Source organism: Cydia fagiglandana, chromosome 4, assembly GCF_963556715.1.
Source record: "Cydia fagiglandana chromosome 4, ilCydFagi1.1, whole genome shotgun sequence".
NCBI classification, from domain to species: Eukaryota; Metazoa; Arthropoda; class Insecta; order Lepidoptera; family Tortricidae; genus Cydia; species Cydia fagiglandana.
This window is the reverse complement of record NC_085935.1, coordinates 7,885,926-7,906,971: the sequence shown is the minus strand read 5'-3', so window position 1 is coordinate 7,906,971 and position 21,046 is coordinate 7,885,926. Positions and strand designations below refer to the sequence as shown.

The window sequence follows — 21,046 nt, the reverse complement described above, 5'->3', positions numbered from 1 at the left end:
ATTTTTAAACCTTGGTAAAAAAGCAATAATTATAAGATTTTGGGTACACGGCAGTACGTACATGGCCACAAGTACTATGCAAAATTATTTTAAAATTTCACTTTTGTATCTCGATCTTGTTTCATTCATTCATTCACGACTCTATGCAGTCTGTGGTTAGTTACAGCGCGGTTGTGCGGCTACGTGATTAATGTGATTATATGCTCTTTGGCTAGTTTGGCTACATGCGGCCATTTTGTTTCTTTCGAGTCGTAAATGTGATTGTGGCCATTGAATTGTATAGATTTTGTGGTGATTTTTCAGAATAATAAATATAGTGTGGTATAATTGTTTGTAAAATATAATTAATATTGCTAGTGAAGTGTATTAGCTTCAAGAACTACTATGGGAAGAGGAAGGTAAGGGCACGTTTTTATGTTAATTTTACAATGAATGCGTCATATACAACTTTGCTTAAAATGTTTTATAATGATTTTTAGGGATCGTAGTCGTGATAGGCGACGCAGCCGAAGCCGGAGTAGGAGTCGAAGCCGCAGTCGCAGTCCTCGCTATGGGCTTGGATCGGGCGGCGGTTACGGTGGAGGTGGCGGTTATGGCGGAGGAGGCGGCGGCGGACGCCGTAACAACCCGGGCGCTAATTTGCGTAAACCAAAATGGGACTTGAACAGACTTAAACCTTTCAAAAAAGATTTTTATGTTCCACACGCAGATGTTGAGAACAGAACCGATTCAGAAGTTGAAGCATGGAGGAGCGAAAATGAGATTACATTGAAAGGCCGCAACATCCCGAAACCGACGCTAACCTTTGATGAGGCAGGTTTCCCAGATTATGTGATGGATGAAATAGATAAAATGGGCTTTTCAAGACCAACGCCCATTCAGGCACAAGGCTGGCCCATTGCTCTCAGTGGCTATGACATGGTCGGCATTGCTTCAACTGGTTCTGGAAAAACTCTGTCATATATTTTACCGGCAATAGTACACATCAATAATCAACCAAAATCTAGCCGAGGTGATGGCCCCATTGCTCTTGTATTGGCTCCTACCAGAGAATTAGCACAACAAATTCAAGAAGTATGTGACAAATTTGCAAATACTTCCAAAATTCATAACACTTGTCTATTTGGTGGTGCTCCCAAGGGCCCTCAAGCAAGAGATTTGGATGCAGGTGTGGAAATTGTAATTGCAACTCCTGGCCGTTTGCTTGATTTCCTGGAAAGTGGAAGAACTAATCTAAAACGCACAACATATTTAGTGCTTGACGAGGCTGACAGAATGTTGGACATGGGTTTTGAACCCCAAATTCGGAAAATCATTGAGCAAATCAGACCTGACAGACAAACCCTCATGTGGTCCGCAACATGGCCTAAGGAAGTACAGAGTTTGGCATCAGAATTTTTGAAAGATTACCTACAGATCAATGTGGGTTCCTTGTCATTGGCAGCTAATCACAATATTCTTCAAATTATTGATGTGTGCATGGAGTATGAAAAAGAGACGAAATTGAGCACTCTCCTCAAAGAGATTATGGCAGAGAAAGAAAATAAAACTATTATATTTATTGAGACTAAGCGCAGGGTAGATGACATTACCCGAAAAATGAAGCGTGATGGGTAAGTTATCTGTTCACAAATTTTTGAGTTCATATGAAAAAAATTTTCTGTGTCAATAAATTTTGCAATGATTTGTAAATAGTTAGTAGATACTTAACTGTGTTTTTTTATGCAGGTGGCCTGCAGTCTGCATTCATGGTGACAAATCTCAGAGCGAAAGAGACTGGGTACTGCAAGGTAAGACGTGAACAAGGTATTATGCATAAATGAATATTGATTTCCTTTTGTTTTATTGTTATATCAACAGAATCAACCTGTATTGAGATTTGATAAATATTACATAAAATCTATTAAATAGAATGATATGCACTAAAAATTCGCCCAATACTAATAATTATAATAAAAGAATAACATGGATTCGAGAAGCGGTGTCGGATTGAGATTCTCAGGCGATCGCCGTGGCATCGCTGCCGCAGGGCGGTGTGGGAGTGGGGCAGCGCAGGCTGTGCGTGAAGCGCTCCGTATCTGACTCGTGTCTGCATGTGCAGGCTGGGGCGATGCGGCCGCGCGGCGACCCGGGCGGCCCCGCGACCGCGGCCCCCGCGGCGCGCCGGGCCGCGCCGCCGCTAGTTGTCGGGGCTAGTAGCTAGCCCTGTGCAGTAACTCTGCCACCCTCGCACTGCACTGCCGCGCCGCGGTGCCGCGGCCAGTCTGAGCCGCTTCTCGAGCGTCCGGCGAGGCTCGTCGGCCGCGCCGCTCGCGTGCGGCGTCCCCGACGTCCCGGCTCACGGCTGTCGCCGCCAGCCGTCTGGCGCCCTAGTGCCTCGTCGAGCCCATCGGCTCGCTCGCCGCCGGTCACGCCATTCGTTCTCGATTATTCTTTTGCGTGTATTGTCCTATGATATACCGAGGAGACAGTACAATTAGTAAGTTTATTCGAGAAGTTATGGAATGTTATACCCATTAAAACCTGCAACTGACTTGCATTTACGTACTTGTGGTCTCTGTATTTTTTAGAAGTAATCTGCAATATGATTTATTTATCTGTTTCTCTATTATTTTCGTTACTTATTATTTTGTCCCTTACCATATTTACTGATAATAAATTATTACGGAAAAGAGGGCAGAGCATATGGAAAATGGAACAGTTCTAGAGGCATACTTCCAGTGAAACATTCAAGGCATTTCTTATACCATTCATTGAAACCATTTTCTACAAAAAAATTGACTAGTGGCTTGGGTAATGTATACATAATGGGTTTTACTTGGATTTCATAGGTGAACTCCGTATGCTTGCTAGTGCAGTTGTGAATGAAAGAAAGAGTTGTAGAAAGGAATGTAAGAAGCGCAGATTCACGCTACACTAAGCTTGCATACGGAGCATACTTAGAGTCTTGTACTAATACTACCAACAATTTTTTACAGATTTTCGAAGTGGTAAAGCTCCTATTTTAGTAGCTACGGATGTAGCCGCTCGTGGCTTAGGTATGTAAAATTCTGTAAAAATGTATTCTTCTGTCATTTTAAGTTCAATTGGGAGTTGTCTTGGGGTATTAATGTTTCCTTTGTTTTGACAGATGTGGATGATGTTAAATTCGTCATAAACTTCGATTATCCCAGCAATTCTGAAGACTACGTCCATCGCATCGGTAGGACAGGGCGTACCAACAAGACCGGAACGGCTTACACATTCTTCACTCCCTCAAACGCAGCCAAGGCGGCCGATCTCGTGTCCGTGCTGAAGGAAGCCAAACAAGTCGTTAATCCCAAGCTGCAGGAATTAGCCGAACGCGGGGGTGGGGGTGGCAGACGTAAGTAGATTGTTTGAATATATGTATTCACTGTCTTTAAATTATATAATATATTATAACTCGTGTAAATGTTTGTGCAGGTCACCGCGGCCGTGGCGGCAGATATCGCCGCGGCGGGCGTCGCTCGCGCACCCGTTCGCGCTCCCGCTCTCGCGACCGCCGCCGCCGCTCTCGCTCGCGCTCCCGCGATCGCCGCCGCCGTCGCCACAGCTCATCCCGTTCTTCGCGAAGCAAGTCCTCAAGATCATCCAGAAGCCGTTCGCGTTCCCGCTCGCGCTCGCGTAGCCGCTCCCGCTCAGGCAAGTGCAGCCCACACAAGGACGCTCCTACTGCCGGGCCGCAGGCCGCACCCCAAGCTCTGCTGCCGACGCCGAAACCTCTCCTTCCGACTCCCATTATCGGTCCCCAGTTGCCGCCAAACCCTGCTGACCAACCCAACGGCAAAGGTCCAGCGACGCCTCCCGTTCGCAAGGACGCCCCTCGAACTAATAATGAAGCTAGGAATACAAATAATGACAACTCAAATTACATGCAACAGATGCAGGCGCCACCTCCGAATCAAGTGCCACCACTAATGGGCCTGAATCCTATGAACATGTGCATGCCCCCCATGAACGGCCAAGGGTTCGTCATGCCTCCCTTTTTCCCAGCCGACCAGTACGGCGTGATGATGCCACCGTTTCCCCCCGGCGCCGGCGCCATGGTCCCCGGCGGCTGGGGCCACCCGCCCCCGCCGCCGCCTCCCCCTCCCCCGTCCTCCGCCCCGTCGGCAGGCAACGCTTACGACAACTTTAATTACGGGCCACACGGCTCGGGAGAGAGCACCCTCGAGCCAGATTCCAGGAAGCGAGGACCTCGCAAAGGCGGGCTCGGCGGCTCGGACCAGGGCGCCTCGCGCGGTGGTCTCGGAGCTGACCCCCGCGGAGGCCTGGGCGCTGACCCCCGCGGCGGCCTGGGCGCCGACCCCCGCGGCGGCCTGGGCGCGGACCCCCGCGGCGGCCTGGGCGCCGACCCCCGTGGCGGCCTCGGCGCCGACCCTCGCGGAGGCCTAGGCTCGGGCGGGGGCCTCGGCTCCGACGGCGGCGGCGGGCCGCGCGCCCGTGGTGGCCGCGATCGGCCCCGCCGACGCGGAAGAGGACGCGATAGCAACGATTTTAACGAAACTTCGGGTGGCGGCGGTCTCGGTTCGGACAATGCCGAGCCCTTGGGATCCGGCGGCCTCGGCGGGGGCCCCGGGTCCGGCCCTGGCTACGGGTATCCCTCTGGCGGTCCCGACGTACCCCATGGGAGCCTGCTGCCGCGCATGCTTCCTCAGAATGGCGGAGAGATCGTCGGGCCGCAGGCTAACTTTACAGCGTTTGGGTCCTATGGACAAAAATCCAACAAGAGACAGCAAAACGAACAGTACCAGAATGATTCTAATCAGTATAATGGAGCTCCATACAATAATGGTTATGGCCCACAAGACATGGGCCCGGGCAGACCGCAAGGTTTTGGTATGTTTCCAAATCATAACGGTCCAGGCAATGCGCAGGCTGGTGGCTCCATGGGGTATAGCAATGACCGCCAGAGGAATCGCCAACGACGGTGAAATTCTTGAGGTTTGTTACCTTCAAACCAAATGCAAACTCACCTCCATGCGTAACAATCACTGTTTTCTTGATGTGCCAACTATAAGTATAATGTTATTGTTAACCCCACAGATATTCCTCGTGTTCTTGACGCTCTAGAGCAGCGGCAACCAGCGGCCCGCGAACCTCTCACTCGTGGCCCGCGAGCCTCCCTGGCTATTTTGTATGTAATATTGACAAACAATGTCTGATAAAGTCATAAATACTAACAAAGTGCGGCCCGCGTCCACTTCGTTAACTGCTATGTGGCCCTTGGCTGCTAAAAGGTTGCCGACCGCTGCTCCAGTGCTATTAAATTTATTCATAGTCATGAAAGTTTTTTTTATGGTTGGTACATCATTCAACACCTCTAATAATTGTAAACTTTGTGCTTGTATCTTCACTATTTTCATGCTATTGTTTTATACTAATTGATATTTTATTGCAGAAAACGGATACAATGGGGATTCGCGACGTCGCAGAAGAAGATAGAACGCGGCCAAACCTCAACAAAGAAGTAATACTGACTGAATCTTTCAGTGACATAGTGCAGTTACGCTATCCGTATATTTCCTTCTTTGCATATGCTTAAATCCTAATTTTATTATAAGTAAGTATCATTAAAATGAGAACAAAAATAATTACAATGAAAACATTTCACTATATTTGTAGTATTCCATTCCATTGTATTAGGGATCACTTTTCTCAATACCAGTATTTAAAGCAAGCTTCAATAATATGTTTGACGTAAGAATATAATGACCTGTGTTTAAGAATCTTATTGAGAAACATCATTTCAATTAGTCTAGGTTAAAGATTAGACTTAGTATATCATGGAGAATAGGGTTCAGGGTTCTTTTGCGGGGCTTCTAGATACCTTGTTATCATCAGCAATCCCATTTGCCCTAAGTACAAACATGTATTAGGGTGATTTCTAATTTTTATTACAAAATTTGTAAACAAATTACCACATTGGCTATAAAAAAAATGTGTAAGCAAAATTTCGTAGTGTAATAATATAGTTTTTACTGGGTAACTACCGAAAGAGGACGATATTGGGTATTTTTTCTTTGGATTACAAGGATTGAAATAGTTATTGTACAAAAAAATATTGGTCGTTGCTCTAATACATATTTGTAATTTGTTAACACTCTATTTAATTTGTAATGCCCATATAGATAGCGGCGGATTGTAATTGTATGTTGCGAGATAATTTGATTTGATTGTTACAAAGTGGACAAGTACATAAAAATGTTGTGAATGGGGCGAGCACACTGCATAGAAGTAAAGCTCATCGTATTCTAATCATCTCTTAACAGATTAGGTATACAGTGTGTACATACATTATGTAATGTATGGTCTTATAAAATAATGGCTGTATAACTTAGTTTAAGTCATTAATCAATCCTGTAATTCCATTTTTCATATACATCTCTGTATAATTACGTGAGCGTAAATAAATATTTGCACTGCAAATAGTTGTTTTTAATTTTTATATAATACCTATTTAATTAATGTATTGGAAGTTTCTGAGCGGACTAGGTAAAATATCTAAATACAATTTGTTATGGGGGGATAAGAGTGTGCAGGTCATTTTGTACATCTGTGCCCTGTTTATCAAAGCTTGTAACTTGTATGCTTTTGATAAACAGGTCACTGGCCTTATGAATCAATTTAGCATGAGTTCCAAAGTAAATTCAATATGACTGGTGGCCCAAAAATACATTTACAAAGAATTCTCTTGAAATAAATAAAAACTATAACTATAATCATTTAACTAAAACAAAAATTCTTTATTTTTAAAATATATCCTCAACTTTGATACACAAACCCAATTGATTGTTAAAATTATCAACAATATAGGCATGCTGCTGTAAAAAAAAATGCAAACATTTTTCACATCATGTATGTGCATGTTAGCCTTGAAATTTGTCTAGAATGGTGATCAAAATTGAATAAATCAAATTATTCAACTTAGTTAAGTTTATTTTTAACCCTTTGAACGCCAGACGGCGAAGGATAATGCCGTGCTCCGGACGCCAGGCGATCGCTATTATTTAAGCGAAATTTAACTTTACGGAGTCTCCCGTAACTCCCTATTGAATTGGCGAAGCTGACGGCAGTAGCCGTCATTGGCGTCCTCGGCAAGGGTTTCCGATGACGTCCACAGCTGTCTGTGGCGGTCAATGGGTTAAAACAATAAATACATCAAGTTAACGCTATATTGAAGCCTACTGGCTGCCCAGGTATTAATATGTGTTCAAAATCTCCAGAAGGTTTATTGGATACCCGCGTATCCTGTCCAAGATCTTGGTGTTTTCCTATTATGAGTTCCCAGCGACCATTGTCACATTTTTTGAACTTGCACCCCAATTTATCTTTCAAAAGTCTACGCAATGTGTCGATTTGTCCTGGAAAATTATATTCATTTCTGGCAGCAAATAGGATTTTCTTTACAGTTAAGACTTCTTTATTCTCGGTTTGAAATCTGTGGATGATTCTTCTTATTCCTTCTATCATATTATCATCTATATCTAATCTCTTTTTAGGGCTCTTTCGTTTTCGAGTTGTTGTGAAATTAATTGTGTCTGTGTCTGAAGATCCATCAACTAATGCAGCTGCTTTGATTCTCATTGCTTCTTTTTTTATACTTCTGATTGTGCGCTCCGGTACACCTGTAGCTAAAGCAGTGCGTTTCATGGCTCGATGTAATGGTAACAAAATATATTTGTTTCTTTTCTCCATTTCAAAGTAAGTCAAAACTTTGTATAACACATTACGCACCTCATCACTTATTGCCTTTCCCCTTCCCATGGCTATAAACGATGTGAGTACTTATTTGGGAATTACACTGATTCAAAAAACTTATGCGAGGTCAAGAATTGAAATTTCGAAACATGATAAACATAAAAGGAATAATAAACAAACTAATGATGCTGTACTGATAATGAGCCACTGATTGCACTGACAGATCGACAGATGTGACAGTGACACAAAAAGCAGTGTTGCCAGTTTAACCCTTGTAGTCATGAATCTAGTATTTTAAGTGGATAAGGCAAGATGGGTGGGGGAAATGAGCGAACAGGATAGTCTTATGAATCTTTCAGTAGCAGTAGCAGCGAAAGCGCTATTATTGTTTGTCCTTGGCACAGTCTCACATTTTTTTTATTCCCCACCTTAAATTAGTATGGGTTATGGTGGGCAACAACTAAATTCGACCAATTATAGTGTCGCATTGCCTATGTTTTGTCCCTCACAGAGGCACGCGTATACCACTTATATGGGATCCTACCTAGCTCGGAGTTGAGTATTTTCAGTTTATAGGGGACGTGCATTAACTGTAGAGGGCAGCACAGGAGCCTCCTGTTTATTGGCGCGAAGTGACCTTCCAATGTATGTCCAATGTAGCCCACAAGCCCACAAGAAGCAGAACAAGAAACCGTACTTGAGCTGTAGAGGTCGTTTATGTTTCCCATTCAGGCCACAAGATGGCAGAACCTCCAACGCGCACGCCAAAAAACTGTACGATTGGCTCTAATTCGTGAGTGACACCGCTGAACTAGCACCATCGAGCACCATGGCGTAGGTATTATATTCTTTGACCATGGCCAAACCATGGCCCAAGCAAGGCACCAAGGCCCGTCTCGGAGTAATTAACAATGGAGCCGACATTAACAGGCGTTCCCCTCTGTCGAAAATAGGCGGCCAATGGTCAACCACATGTCAACCATATGTATGGGTATGGACTGACGTTTATCTGACATGACGTACCTATACATTTGATGTGCCCCTACCCCGCAAAAAACAGCAGACTATTTTGTACCGAAAATTTTAGACATGGCGTCTCCATTGGTTATATCCTCTAAGAAGGCCCGTCCTTAGATAAATAATATCAATGTTTCTGACTGGGTGTTTCCATGGTTGTTATTTTGTTGACAGCACTTGGACAGCACCTACTCATGCTCATTTCAATAATAATGTGTTTTCTAAAATAAATCATAATTACAGTGACTCTTTTTGTAACAAAATGAGTTTTTGTGTGGATTTAGTTTCAGAAGATTCTTTTTATGAAAATATTACTTTGGGTGTAACTAAAATTTTAGGTCAGTAAAGAATTAAAGATACATCCAATGTATTATGAAAACATATATTTATTTGTATCTAGGCTAAACAATAATATTATCTAAATAGTAAGACTTAATAAGAATTAGTTTTATGTTTAGGCAGGAATTGGAAACCATCAGGTACAGGCCCTAAAAGCATTTCACTAATCTTGATCCAATCTTGGCAGTTTCCAGAGGCCATTAAGGTTTCCAAGTCATTTCTACCAAAATAAATGGGAGGTCTCTCATTTATTTTCTGTGGGGGTCTTTCAAGAAGGCCTACTGGCACATAGCGATACAAAAATGATAGCCACTCTAGTAGGAATCTCCGCGTATTTTCTACACCCTGGGTATCCGAGCCCCAATGTTCAAGGCCATAGTTTGTATATTTCTTTATGATGTCAAATCTTTCACTACTGCTGATATCCCAGAGTTTTTGTTCTTTAATCTCAGTGAACAGCCAAGGTTTGATAAGAGCACCCCGTCCAATCATTACACCTTTAACAGTGGGAGCTATTTCCCTTTTTTGGACATAATCCTCATAGCTCATGATATCACCATTGCCAAAGACAGGGCAAGGGTTAGCTGCTTGAGCACAGGTTTCAATGTACTCCCAGTCAGCTGATCTTGTGTATCTGGCTTCCCTGGACCTTCCATGTAATGTAATAAGGGAGGCACCACATTCTGCCAGTTTGGGCACAATAGTATGAGCAATTTTCTTGTCCTGGTAAACTCCCGTCCTAATTTTTGCAGTGAATGGTATGCTTAATAGCTTTGAAGCGCAGGTAACTGAAGCTTCTAAAGTTGGCAACCTGTGCATCATGCCACTGCCACCTCCTTTCTTATAAATTAAATCTATAGGACAACCCAGATTTAAATCTATGAAATCTAGTTCTGTTTTTTCTTGTAGTAACTGAGCCACTTTTGTGATTTGCCAAACATTGGTTCCGCATATTTGTGCCCCAAACAAGTCCTCTGATTCATGTCTTTTGACTAGAGCCCACTCTTGTTTCATTCCTTTGAGGAGAGACTCACACAGAGCCATTTCTCCACAAGTTATGTCTGCCCCATACTGCTTGCATATTCTTCTAAATGGCAAATTACCAACAGTTGTAAGAGGGCTGAGATATAGTTTATCCTGCCAATCAATAGTTTTCCTTTCTCTAGGTAAAAGTTTGATCAAATCTTCATCAGTAATTGCCCCACTTTTAGTATCTTCTTTCTTAATCAAGTCTTGATCTGGTTTTGATACATCTGATAAAGGTTTTGAATCTGTTTTTCTTTTATCCAAAACCTTCACTAGTTTTTCAGATAGATCAAAATTGTAGGTTCTTTTTTGTAAGCTTATTTGAAGCTCAGTTTGAAGAGTATTTTTTATGTCATCTTTCCATTCTTTGGCTTTAATTTCATTCACCACATTATAGCCCTCTGGCGTGAGGTGGCTAGATCCAAACCGGCAGGCAATGCCCCGCGGGCATTCACCACGAAGTTCAAACAGGTGACACCGGTCCCCTAAATCCTTAGGCTTATTCTTTAAATAATCCAGGGGGTTGTGAATAAATTTACAGTTATCATACTTACAAGTTTGTGAGTCAGCCGCCGATTTTATATTGATGATACTAGGGCATGGCTTATTTTGTTTGTCATCTTGATAGGTCTTTGGCCTTGCTTTATTCTGCCCCCGTTTCCTTTCCCTTGGTTTTTGTGGTTGTTCTTTGTTATCACCAGTTTTAGCCTTCTTATTATCTATATTGCTACCGTCGGGGGCTTCGTCTAATTTGCGTTTCTCACAAGAGTTCGGGTCTTTTACATTTCCACCATTTTTCTCGGAATTTTTAACAACAAATTCCTCTTTTATAACACACACGCCGGCATTTGGATTAGCCATGTTACTAAATCGCTCTGTAACACACAACACACCAGTTGTAAAAGAAAATTAGATATATTATTATTAGTACTGAGGTTATTAATCAGATTGCCGAAGCAGATTATACAACTGTCAAGTGTCAATGTCAAATAAAAATGTCAAACACACGTGTTTCTGTTTGTAAAGCTAGCTCCACTATTTTTTTAAAGTTTTACTGTAACTATGTACATATAATAAAAAGTTTATAAAAAATAATTCAAACACATGAAGACATAGCAATATTGGTTTTAGAGTCTGACCCTCGAATTTGCAATGTGAATGTGGAACGCCGGATTCCTTCCGACCGTGTCGCCCTCTCTACTTGGGAGCAACGACATTCTGCTGTATTACCTGAGGATCTTCGAAATTTCTACGCCTCATGTGATGGATTTTTACTTACTTGGCACTACAAGTATTCAGGTAAGTAATAGTGCTTGCAAACAAAGGCGTAGGTTACTTGGATGAACACTATCTAGCTTTATAAAGCAGTTACTCGCTTATACCCAGAAAAAAAAACAAGCTTACATTTTATAAAGCGGTTGTTACAGTAGCGCAGCCAGAAACAGTATCAGTGTGATAACAGCCCAAAGACGGAAGACCCATTTCATGTATCATGCTCCAAGTGCAATCAATCACATAGTTACCCTAGTCTAGTATCTTGTGTACTGTGTGTGTAGTCACCCATATAACCATTCCAGTCGCAGAATCATCAAAGTGGTAACTAAATGTCAGATGTGTCGTAACAGAGTCCAGTGGCCTATTTTATAAAGCTACAAGTTACAATTTACAAGCGGAAGTCTCGTTCTAACACATAGGGTTAGAAAGAGACTTCGGCTTGTAAATTGTAACTTGTAGCTTTATAAAATGGGCCACAGTCCACACAATGTGTCTAGAATTGTTTCGAAACAAAGTGTCGTCGCCGTGTCTACACTTTTCCGTAACAAGGTGTCGACACATTTGTGTGCACTTTGCGTGCGGTTTGCGACTAAATCTGACAGCAAATTTGTGACAGCAAATGTCAATATAAAATACCTCTTGAAAACCAAGGTTTGTCAAACTACTATTAGTGTCTCGTGTGCTCGTAATTCTAGTAAGTCATCATGGGCGATGCGAATATTGCGAATGATAAAAATCGACCAAAACCATATAAACACCCAACACCCGTCAACCTTTTACAGAAAAGTTTTTAAAGAAATGCAATACGCAATACGCTACTAGGTCAGGCAACGAATGCTCAATAAAGTTGTAGAGGGAAATGCTCAGAACACAATTTTTGGCTCCTTAACTTGGTTTGGACAAGTTAGGAGGTGAACATATTAAAAGTCCTCGGCCGTAGCCTTTGAGCGGGGGGGAGAGAGGGGGCTTTGAAGGTCCCATTTTCCGGTTTTTCGATTATATCTCGGAAACTATGCATCGTAGCGACATGGCCACTTATAGAAAATGAAAGTTAATTTAATTTGTTACAAGTTTATTTAGTCAATTTTTTCCATATATTGAATAGTTTTTGAGATATCCGCTCTTGAAACTTTATTTAGGGCTCTCAATTTTATCTTGATCTCTACATCAGTGAAGGTGCTAGGCCGTGTTCCACAAAATTTAAAAACAATTTTTTTAGGGTTCCGTACCTCAAAAGGAAAAAATTGAACCCTTATAGGATCACTCGTGCGTCTGTATGTCTGTCCGTCTGTCACAGCCTATTTTCTCGGAAACTACTGGACCAATTAAGTTGAAATTTGGTACATATATGTAAATTAGAGACCCAAAGACGGACATATAACGTAAACAAATTGATTTTATACCCAAAAAATGACCATTGCCCCCCCCCCCCTTTATCTCCGAAACTACTATATCATAAATTTTGAAAAAAATACACAAAATAGTCCTTTACCTATCACGATTATTAAGATGACAGGAAAACCTATTAGAAATGTGCAGCCAAGCGCGAGGCGGACTTAATGTACGGAACCCTTAATACGCGAGTCCGGCTCGCACTTGGCCGGTATTTTTTAAACTCCTCTTGACGCTTAACCGCTGAACCGATTTCGTTGAAATTTGGTATAGAAATAGTTTGCGTCCCGGAACAGGACATAGGATAGATCTTATAACCAAAATCATCTTTTGAAGGTGTGAAAAGTGGCGTGAAAATTTGTACGGACAATCAATAACCGCTGAACCGATTTATATGAAATTTGGGATGGTCTACAATTCTACATCTTTGATTTAGTTGAAAATGATAAAAAACATGACTTCAAACCTAAACTTAAACAGTAAGTATTAACTTCAAGAATTCAATTCTGAATTCCGCCCTGCACCACATTTCACACCTTTAAAGGATGATTTTTGACATAACTTATCATGTCCTGTCTCGGGTGGTCTCGGGACTCAAAATATATGTGTACCTTTAAATTAACACTGTTCAGCAGTTTAAGCGTGAAGAGGAGTTTAAAAGAAAGTATTTTAATAAGTTTATATGTTTTTACTTCGGAATGGTGTCAATGTGATACCATAACTAAATTTGGTACTGTGAATTTATACGAAAACGATACCAAACATGGCCTCGTAGCTTTACTGATGTAGAAGTCAAGATAAAATTGAGAGCCCTAAATTCTTATTACTTGGCCTAACTTGTGTAGAAGGAAAAGGAAAAATAAAAGTCTTCGGCAGGAATATAAGACACAAATATAATTTTTAGAGTTACTATTTCAACCATCAAACATAAACATACCTTGATTATATTATTCTAGTGAGATACGCATATATAAACAAAAACATTAAAAAAATTACAAGGTCGAAATGTCACGGAGCTTGTGTGAGTTATATGTGAAAAATAAAAACTTTTATGACAAGAAAATCTGGACACAATTTAAGAATCATCCAATTGCGTCGAGGAATCATCAGTATTTTTGCTTGTTTCATTACCTCCTTGCTTCTTTTTTTGTCCTTTGTATTCTGTAGCAATTGGTTAGATCTGAAAATAAAGATAACTTGCGTCGTCACGGATGTCGATTTATAGGTTTTAGGGAGTGCAGAATTCGAAAATGATGACCATTTTATAATCCAAGATGGCGGCTACGCATGTTGTCATAAAAGTCGTCATAAATATTGTTTTATAGGTTTTAGGACGTGACAGGTCCAACAATAGGGTATATTACTGCAATGTTCTGCCGCCAGAGTGCAGCACTACCGACTCAGTAAATTCATAGACTAACTTATACATACTGTGCCTTAAACTGTTTTTTGACAAGTTTTCAAAGACAATAAAATATGACATTGATGCATCAAGGCGGTTTGTTAACAAGTGCCTACCGGTAAACGCGAAAATCGAAATTTAGTTATCCGCCTCTTTATCGCTCGAATATGCGAGAGTGATAGAGAGGCAGAAACCGAACCCTCGATTGTCGTGTTTCACGATAGGCGATATGTGAGTGACGTAGTGACGCATGTTTGTTTACTGTATGTGTACTACTAGTGCCACCTACGCAGAGCTTTGCCTAATATTCCCTATTGTCTACATCACTGTAATTGAAGTCACAGGCCTCCATGGGCTACGGTAAACGCTTACCATCAGACGGGCGGTGTGGTTGTTTGCCACCAACATGTTAATTTAAAAAAAAACTCCACCATATCGCCAGTTAATAAGTTATTTTGCGAAGCTAATGACATTTGTCACAAGAAATACGACAATTGTCACGAAATTCCGACACAGAACTCAAGAATTACCGAAAGTTCTTTGAAATCTTGTGACAATTTCCATCATTATCATCATAAACATCGCAAAAGAAATACATGTTTTTGCCGATATAATAAAGTTTTTAAAAATAATACAATGATGGTGACAAACAGGAATACGGCCCGCCCGATGGTAAGCGATAACCGTAGCCCATGGATGCCTGTGACGTCAGCAACAATGAGACTTGTCGAAATGTCGCACCTGTCAAGTTACGTCACATTGTCACGCCAGGGAGTACATCTGAAAATTGTGTGTTCCCATTTGTCCCCATACCGATAAGGTGGGAAAAAATGGGAAATATTTACATGCAAATCCTATTCCATCTGTTCCCTACGGAGATAAATGGGAATACATCCGAAAATTGTGTGTCCCATTTGTCCCCACCCCGATAAGGTGGGAAAAAATGGGAAATACTTACATGCAAATACTATTCCATCTGTTCCCTGCGGGGATAAATGGGATTACATCTGAAAATTGTGTGTTCCCATTTGTCCCCGCCCCGAAAAGGTGGGAAAATTGGGAAATATTTACATGCAAAGCCTATTCCATCTGTTCCCTGCGGGGATAAATGGGATTACATCTGAAAATTGTGTGTTCCTATTTGTCCCCACCCCGAAAAGGTGGGAAAATTGGGAAATATTTACATGCAAAGCCTATTCCATCTGTTCCCTACGGGGATAAATGGGAATACATCCGAAAATTGTGTGTTCCCATTTGTCCCCACCCCGATAAGGTGGAAAAAATGGGAAATATTTACATGCAAATCCTATTCCATCTGTTCCCTACGGAGATAAATGGGAATACATCTGAAAATTGTGTGTTCCCATTTGTCCCCACCCCGATAAGGTGGAATAAATGGGAAATATTTACATGCAAATCTTATTCCATCTGTTTCCTGCGAGGATAAATGATAAATGGGATTACATCCGAAAATTGTGTGTTCCCATTTGTCCCCAGCCCGATAAGGGGGGAAAAAATGGGAAATATTTACTTTCAAATCCTATTCCATCTGTTCCCTGCGGGAATAAATGGGAATACATCCAAAAATTGTGTGTTCCCATTTGTCCCCGCCCCGAAAAGGTGGGAAATATTTACATGCAAATCCTATTCCATTTACGTACAAAAATGTCCCCCTGTCAACTTTCAATCGAGATTTAATCGATAATTTATTCGATTAATATTCAGATGAATGCAATTTCAATCTATGTTAGGTCGACTAAATTAATCGCGATTAAAATATGAGGATTAACTTTTTTTATTCCACGGCATGGCTCTTACACTTTGAGAATATCTGAAAACGAATGAACACAAGGAGCCATTTTGCAAATCCAGTAACTTTGTTATTACTTTTGACAGCGCGTGTCATGTGTCAACACAGAGTCGACACAAAGTCGAAACATTTGCGACTCCTTTGTGACTGCAATATTTCTCAGCCTTAAACCATATTTATACATCATAATTAACAAGTTTCGAAGTATGTAAAGCGTTATTTCTGTTATTTAAGTATAGTATACGCATCGAAGTACTAAAAATGCATCAAATAATATAGTTATGAACACAGGCACTGAGAAGTAAACAATTTCATTTCCGGCTAAACTAAAACAATGTGGTGGCGCGTTGATTATATTACACTTAGTTTATCAAATCACTCGAGCAGTTTAATTCCCCATAATAATTTAAGTCCTATTGTAATATAAATGCAAACAATATATAATTACGTCTTGTAATCCGTTTTAGAGATGGCGTATTAATGTCACTTATTTTTATTTAAGCATTTTTCCATCTGACAGTTTCCATTTGACAGGAACGAAATGAACGAATGATTTTGGCATAAAGTAGTCGCAAACCCGAAACAATGTGTGCACACGGCGACCACACTTTATGTCACTTTGTGTCATGTGTCGACCCTTCCCCATTTCTGGTAACTGTGTCGACACGGCGACGACTCTGCGACTGGAATTGTGACCGAAACAGACGGTGTCGACACAAGATGTGTCAACACCGCGTCGTAACGGCGACTAGAAATGGTTGTATGGGCAGGGGAACCCCCGACTGTGTGTGTAGTCGGGGGTTCCCCTGACTACACAATTGGTTGTTGTATTTGGGCAAATAAGGCCGGGGAACTGGTGAAACACAATGTTTTACCGCTGTGTACTAAAATCAAAGATCTTTAATTTATTTCAGCTGACCAGGTACTGCCCGTTGGTTCCATTGGAGTCAACTCGTTGAACGAATTGATTCTTTCGTCAGCTTTGAAGGATCTACTCGACTTCTCTCTTACTCGGCCGAGCACTGGGCCACGACCGGTTCTGAACAACAAGAGCAAAGTGTTTGAACTAGATTCTTGTAGAACAATTGGCAAGGTGAGTCTGAATGACTGAGAGCAATTTGGTTACCGAGCGAATTGTATTCTCGCGCAGTAAATTCTAAATTCAATCTCTTTTCCAATGGCTGTTGCTTTGTAATAACTACTACACTAGAGGGCGCCATACATTTTGTAAAGCATTCGGATCTATTAAGGTGGGATTCCACCAAAGTGCGGCACAAGCATTTTTGTACTGAATCAGAGGCGTGTCTCACTCCGCGATTTTGTCGCTTTGCTACAGGAAGCTAAAAGTACATCCGTTCGACCCCAATTTTGGGATTTGCCATAAGCCGCGCGTGGCGCTGTCGCCACCTAGCGGCCATATCTGTCCTGACCGTAACAGTTGCGTTTTGTTAGAGAGTGAGTCTTCTGTACCTAGTACTATTATTTATTCTGTGACTGAATATGCTCGTGCCGCACTCTGGTGGAATCCCGCCTTTAGACGCCGTGTCTGTCATTCGGTACATTAAATGCTATATTAACAGCACATATTATTCAGTCAACTTCTTTCAGTTAATCTTTTGAAAATGCCTAGAAACTACAGGCCTACCGGGTTTAATAAATGAATTCCTAACCGTTCACTAAATTCTTAACGCGTGTCCAGGGGGCCGATTTTTGAAATTCGACTACTCGATTTCGTGTATTTCGTTCAATAATATCTCCACTACTAGGCATTTAAATTCTACTAATAGAATTGAAAACGAGTGGTCAATACCACTCGATTCCCAATTTCTATCGCTAGTATTTCAAAAATTAGCATTTCGCCGTTTTCCACCGATTTCCGAATGACGAAATCGAACGATCGAATTTCAAAAATCGGCCCCCAGAATTATATAAAGTACGAGTACACTGACGAATGAGCGTGTCTTTGTCCGCGGAACGCCGATGGTATACAGGGTGATCAAGGCATGATACACAAGCCCATACTGAACAACTTTTACTATGGGACCAACTCCGAAATCGCGAAAAAAAAAATTGGTAGTTTCATACATTTCGGCCGATCACATGTTGTCGTGTTCTATGGGAAGGCCAGTTTTTTTTCGCGATTTCGGATTTGGTCCCATAGTAAAGCCAGCGATCAAGGCATAATACAGTGATCGGCCGAAATGTATGAAACTACCAATGTGATCGGCCGAAATGTATGAAACTACCAATTTTTTTTTCGCGATTTCGGAGTTGGTCCCATAGTAAAAGTTGTTCAGTATGGGCTTGTGTATCATGCCTTGATCGCTTGCTCCACGACCCCGGAATCACCCTGTATTCTTTTATTTGGTATTCAAATAATATGTCTCAATACAATACCTATACAACACAATCAAATCTGATAAGTGATGATGTGTGCCCTATACAGTGTGGAAAGATAAGACGGGCCCTGGAGGGAAACTACCTTAAATCCTTAAGCTGGCTCATTTTACTTAAAGGAGACATTCCTTAATATAAAAAAGAAACAAAACTGCATTCAAAGTATTTTACTTTTTTTCTTCATTTTGGCTTGTCTAAAAAAATCTTAAGTACTAAATATTAGATTTTATGGATATTTTGTACGACAGACGAGTGTAAGACCTAATGTTTCTCGGAGAAATGTTATAATTAACATTAACTGTATCGACTAGTAGAATAAAATTGCGGTTCGAGTCCCGGGCGAGGCAAGCGAGTTTTAGAAAATCTTTGAATGCAGTTTTGTTTCTTTAAAAAAATAAAAGAATGTCTCCCTTAAGTAAAATGAGCCAGCTTAAGGATTTAAGGTAGTGTCCCTCCAGGGCCCGACTTATCTTTCCACACTGTATACAACTATAGGTATGCCTGGTGTACACTGGAGGCTCGTGGTCGGTGTGGCTGGGCACCCGTTCGGGCGCGTGGGGGTGGCTGGCAGACTCCTTCACGCAGTACTTCAGGATGGCGCTGGTGCACTTCGGTCTCCCCGGCTGGCAGGCGGCTTTCGCGGGCCTGCCGCCTATACCGTGGGCCGAGGTATATCTTCTTCTTCCTCGCGTTATTACGGCATTTCGCCACGGCTCATGAAAGCCTGGGGTCCGCTTGACAACTAATCCCATGATTTGACGTACGCACTAGTTTTTACGAAAGCGACTGCCATCTGACCTTCCAACCCTGAGGAGAAACTAGGCCTTATTGGGATTAGTCCGGTTTCCTTCGCCGAAAAGAGACTTAGTATCACCAAAAGGGCTTTTTCTTCCCTGCTAGGAGGGATCTAAGTGGCATTTTTCTTCCCTGCTAGGAGGGATCAGAGTAACACTTTTCTGTTCTAGCATACTATTTGCACATTATTTTTTAGCTTAAATAATCTGTTTAAGCATCATAAATCTCTCATAGGAGATGTGAAAAGCAGTATGTGTCACACGGTATCAAAATTATTTCGTCTTGGGCGTTAACACTTGAATCCCTCATTACGCTCACGCTCAGGATTCTACTTTAGAATCCATCGCTTATCGCTTCATTCAGGAATTCAGGATTCAATGTAGGTACGCCTTTGAATATATCATTTTGATCCCTTGTAACACAAACTACTATTGTATAGGTATCAAATCACCAAATATTGATACCTACTACTGAATATAAACTTTTGTGCATACTTTTTAAATATGCACCATAATAACCCAATTTCGGCATTCATTAACCTCTAGCCGCCCAGAGACCTATAAAAACGTCTCCTGTTCCATTCTAATTTGAACTTTGTGCTGACAAAATAAAATTTAATTTTGCTTGGCAAGGTTTGACGTATGGGCGGTTAGAGGTTAAGATACTTAAATACCTACCATTTCACAGCAACTGTTCCTTCTGCTGGCGCCGCATCTGTTGGAAAAAGTGGACGAAAAGCCCGTGGCTGCATCGTCGTCGGAGGCGAGCCTCAACCACATCGACTCGAACATCTTCAAGGCGTCCGCGAGGCAGCACAAGAACGCATCCAGGCAGACCAATGCGTAGAACCAGGGGGGCTACCGCGAAAACTGACATTCGCAAATTGCGGGGATCTTTCTCTTTTACTCCAATGAAGGCGTAATAAGTGTGACAGAGAAAAATGCCCGCAATTTGCGAACTTCGATTTTCGCGGTTATAGCCCAGGCTGTGGAGTTGGCAACTGTCAAAGGTTTGTATAGGTTTTACGGGTCTCTAGTTTTGTTCTATGAAATTAGGCTTAACCTTTTTCCGGGCCGCACCAATCTACAAGGATTTCCCGAAAAATCCCAATTAATCCAGCTTTGATGATTCATTTGAAGACAACTCAAATTTCCCGAAAGTGCAATCTAATTTGAATCTTAAATCGCAATGCTAAAGTTGAAATTCTAGTGGCGCGTATGTGGTCGATAAGTCGTACTATGCCTGGAAAAGGGTTAAAAGGCTAGGCCTTAAAAAAAACAAGAATTTGACACTATTCGTAGGACTGACAGGTAAAACCTATGCTAATGCAATCAGCGGTCAACCCCTGAAGAAATAGACGAGCATGGTCAACGTTAAGCCCGCTCTACACTCGTGCGCGAAATCGCTAGTAGGTACTCTATGGTTAGAGTTGCCGCCGCGAGCAGTCGGTTAACGGATTTACATTTCTAAAAGGTCAATATCCGCATGTTTTTGGCCTTATTAAGCTTGCCATTGCTTGTCAAAAGGTATCTTGTTTGACAGTCAAGTACCTACTATAAATTATATAGCGTCATCTAACGTCTTCTATTTTTACATGATTATTTCTTTGACCATGCGCGTCTACAACCTGGTAATCTCGATCCTGTATGAGGGGGAGAAAGCTGTCTGCTAGAGTGAGATGGTAATATTTATAAATTATTCTATACATATCTAGCAGCAAATAGCGGCCTCCCTCTTGCAAGACTGAAAGTGGTTAACAGTTCAGTTATTTATGGTAAAACATAACAAGAGCTGATTTTAATACAATCCAATAAAACATAATAAAATGTATTTTTTCTTTTATTGGCCAGCCAAACAAATAAAACAAGCCA

The 21,046-nt window shown here is 41.6% G+C and overlaps 3 protein-coding genes across 3 annotated transcripts; 2 read left to right on the top strand and 1 right to left on the bottom strand.

The window, feature by feature from the left end:
- The first annotated feature begins 235 nt into the window (after positions 1–235).
- Positions 236–6,450, top strand: LOC134663582 (uncharacterized). The gene is made up of 7 exons (XM_063519986.1): positions 236–398; positions 480–1,613; positions 1,729–1,790; positions 2,979–3,038; positions 3,131–3,364; positions 3,445–4,965; positions 5,423–6,450. The coding sequence occupies exons 1-6, from the start codon at positions 385–387 to the stop codon at positions 4,953–4,955; spliced, it is 3,015 nt and encodes a 1,004-aa protein (XP_063376056.1). The 5' UTR covers positions 236–384; the 3' UTR covers positions 4,956–4,965; positions 5,423–6,450.
- Positions 6,451–8,926: 2,476 nt separating this feature from the next.
- Positions 8,927–20,434, top strand: LOC134663577 (tubulin polyglutamylase complex subunit 2). The gene is made up of 5 exons (XM_063519982.1): positions 8,927–9,077; positions 11,236–11,403; positions 16,898–17,076; positions 18,876–19,049; positions 19,863–20,434. The coding sequence occupies exons 1-5, from the start codon at positions 9,002–9,004 to the stop codon at positions 20,019–20,021; spliced, it is 756 nt and encodes a 251-aa protein (XP_063376052.1). The 5' UTR covers positions 8,927–9,001; the 3' UTR covers positions 20,022–20,434.
- On the bottom strand, positions 9,106–11,046 carry LOC134663575 (tRNA-dihydrouridine(47) synthase [NAD(P)(+)]-like). The gene has a single exon (XM_063519980.1). It carries the CDS (start codon positions 10,963–10,965, stop codon positions 9,172–9,174), a length of 1,794 nt encoding a protein of 597 aa, XP_063376050.1. The 5' UTR covers positions 10,966–11,046; the 3' UTR covers positions 9,106–9,171.
- Positions 20,435–21,046: the final 612 nt, after the last annotated feature.

Excerpts from the sequence above, each read along its gene's own strand:
- LOC134663577 (XM_063519982.1), top strand. The coding sequence starts at position 9,002 with ATGAGTTTTTGTGTGGATTTAGTTTCAGAAGATTCTTTTTATGAAAAT. Across the intron at positions 11,404-16,897 it reads TTGGCACTACAAGTATTCAG|CTGACCAGGTACTGCCCGTT; the intron begins GTAAGTAATAGT and ends AATTTATTTCAG. Across the intron at positions 19,050-19,862 it reads CGCCTATACCGTGGGCCGAG|CAACTGTTCCTTCTGCTGGC; the intron begins GTATATCTTCTT and ends ACCATTTCACAG.
- LOC134663582 (XM_063519986.1), top strand. Across the intron at positions 1,614-1,728 it reads CGAAAAATGAAGCGTGATGG|GTGGCCTGCAGTCTGCATTC; the intron begins GTAAGTTATCTG and ends TTTTTTATGCAG. Across the intron at positions 1,791-2,978 it reads AAGAGACTGGGTACTGCAAG|ATTTTCGAAGTGGTAAAGCT; the intron begins GTAAGACGTGAA and ends AATTTTTTACAG.
- LOC134663575 (XM_063519980.1), bottom strand. The coding sequence starts at position 10,965 with ATGGCTAATCCAAATGCCGGCGTGTGTGTTATAAAAGAGGAATTTGTT.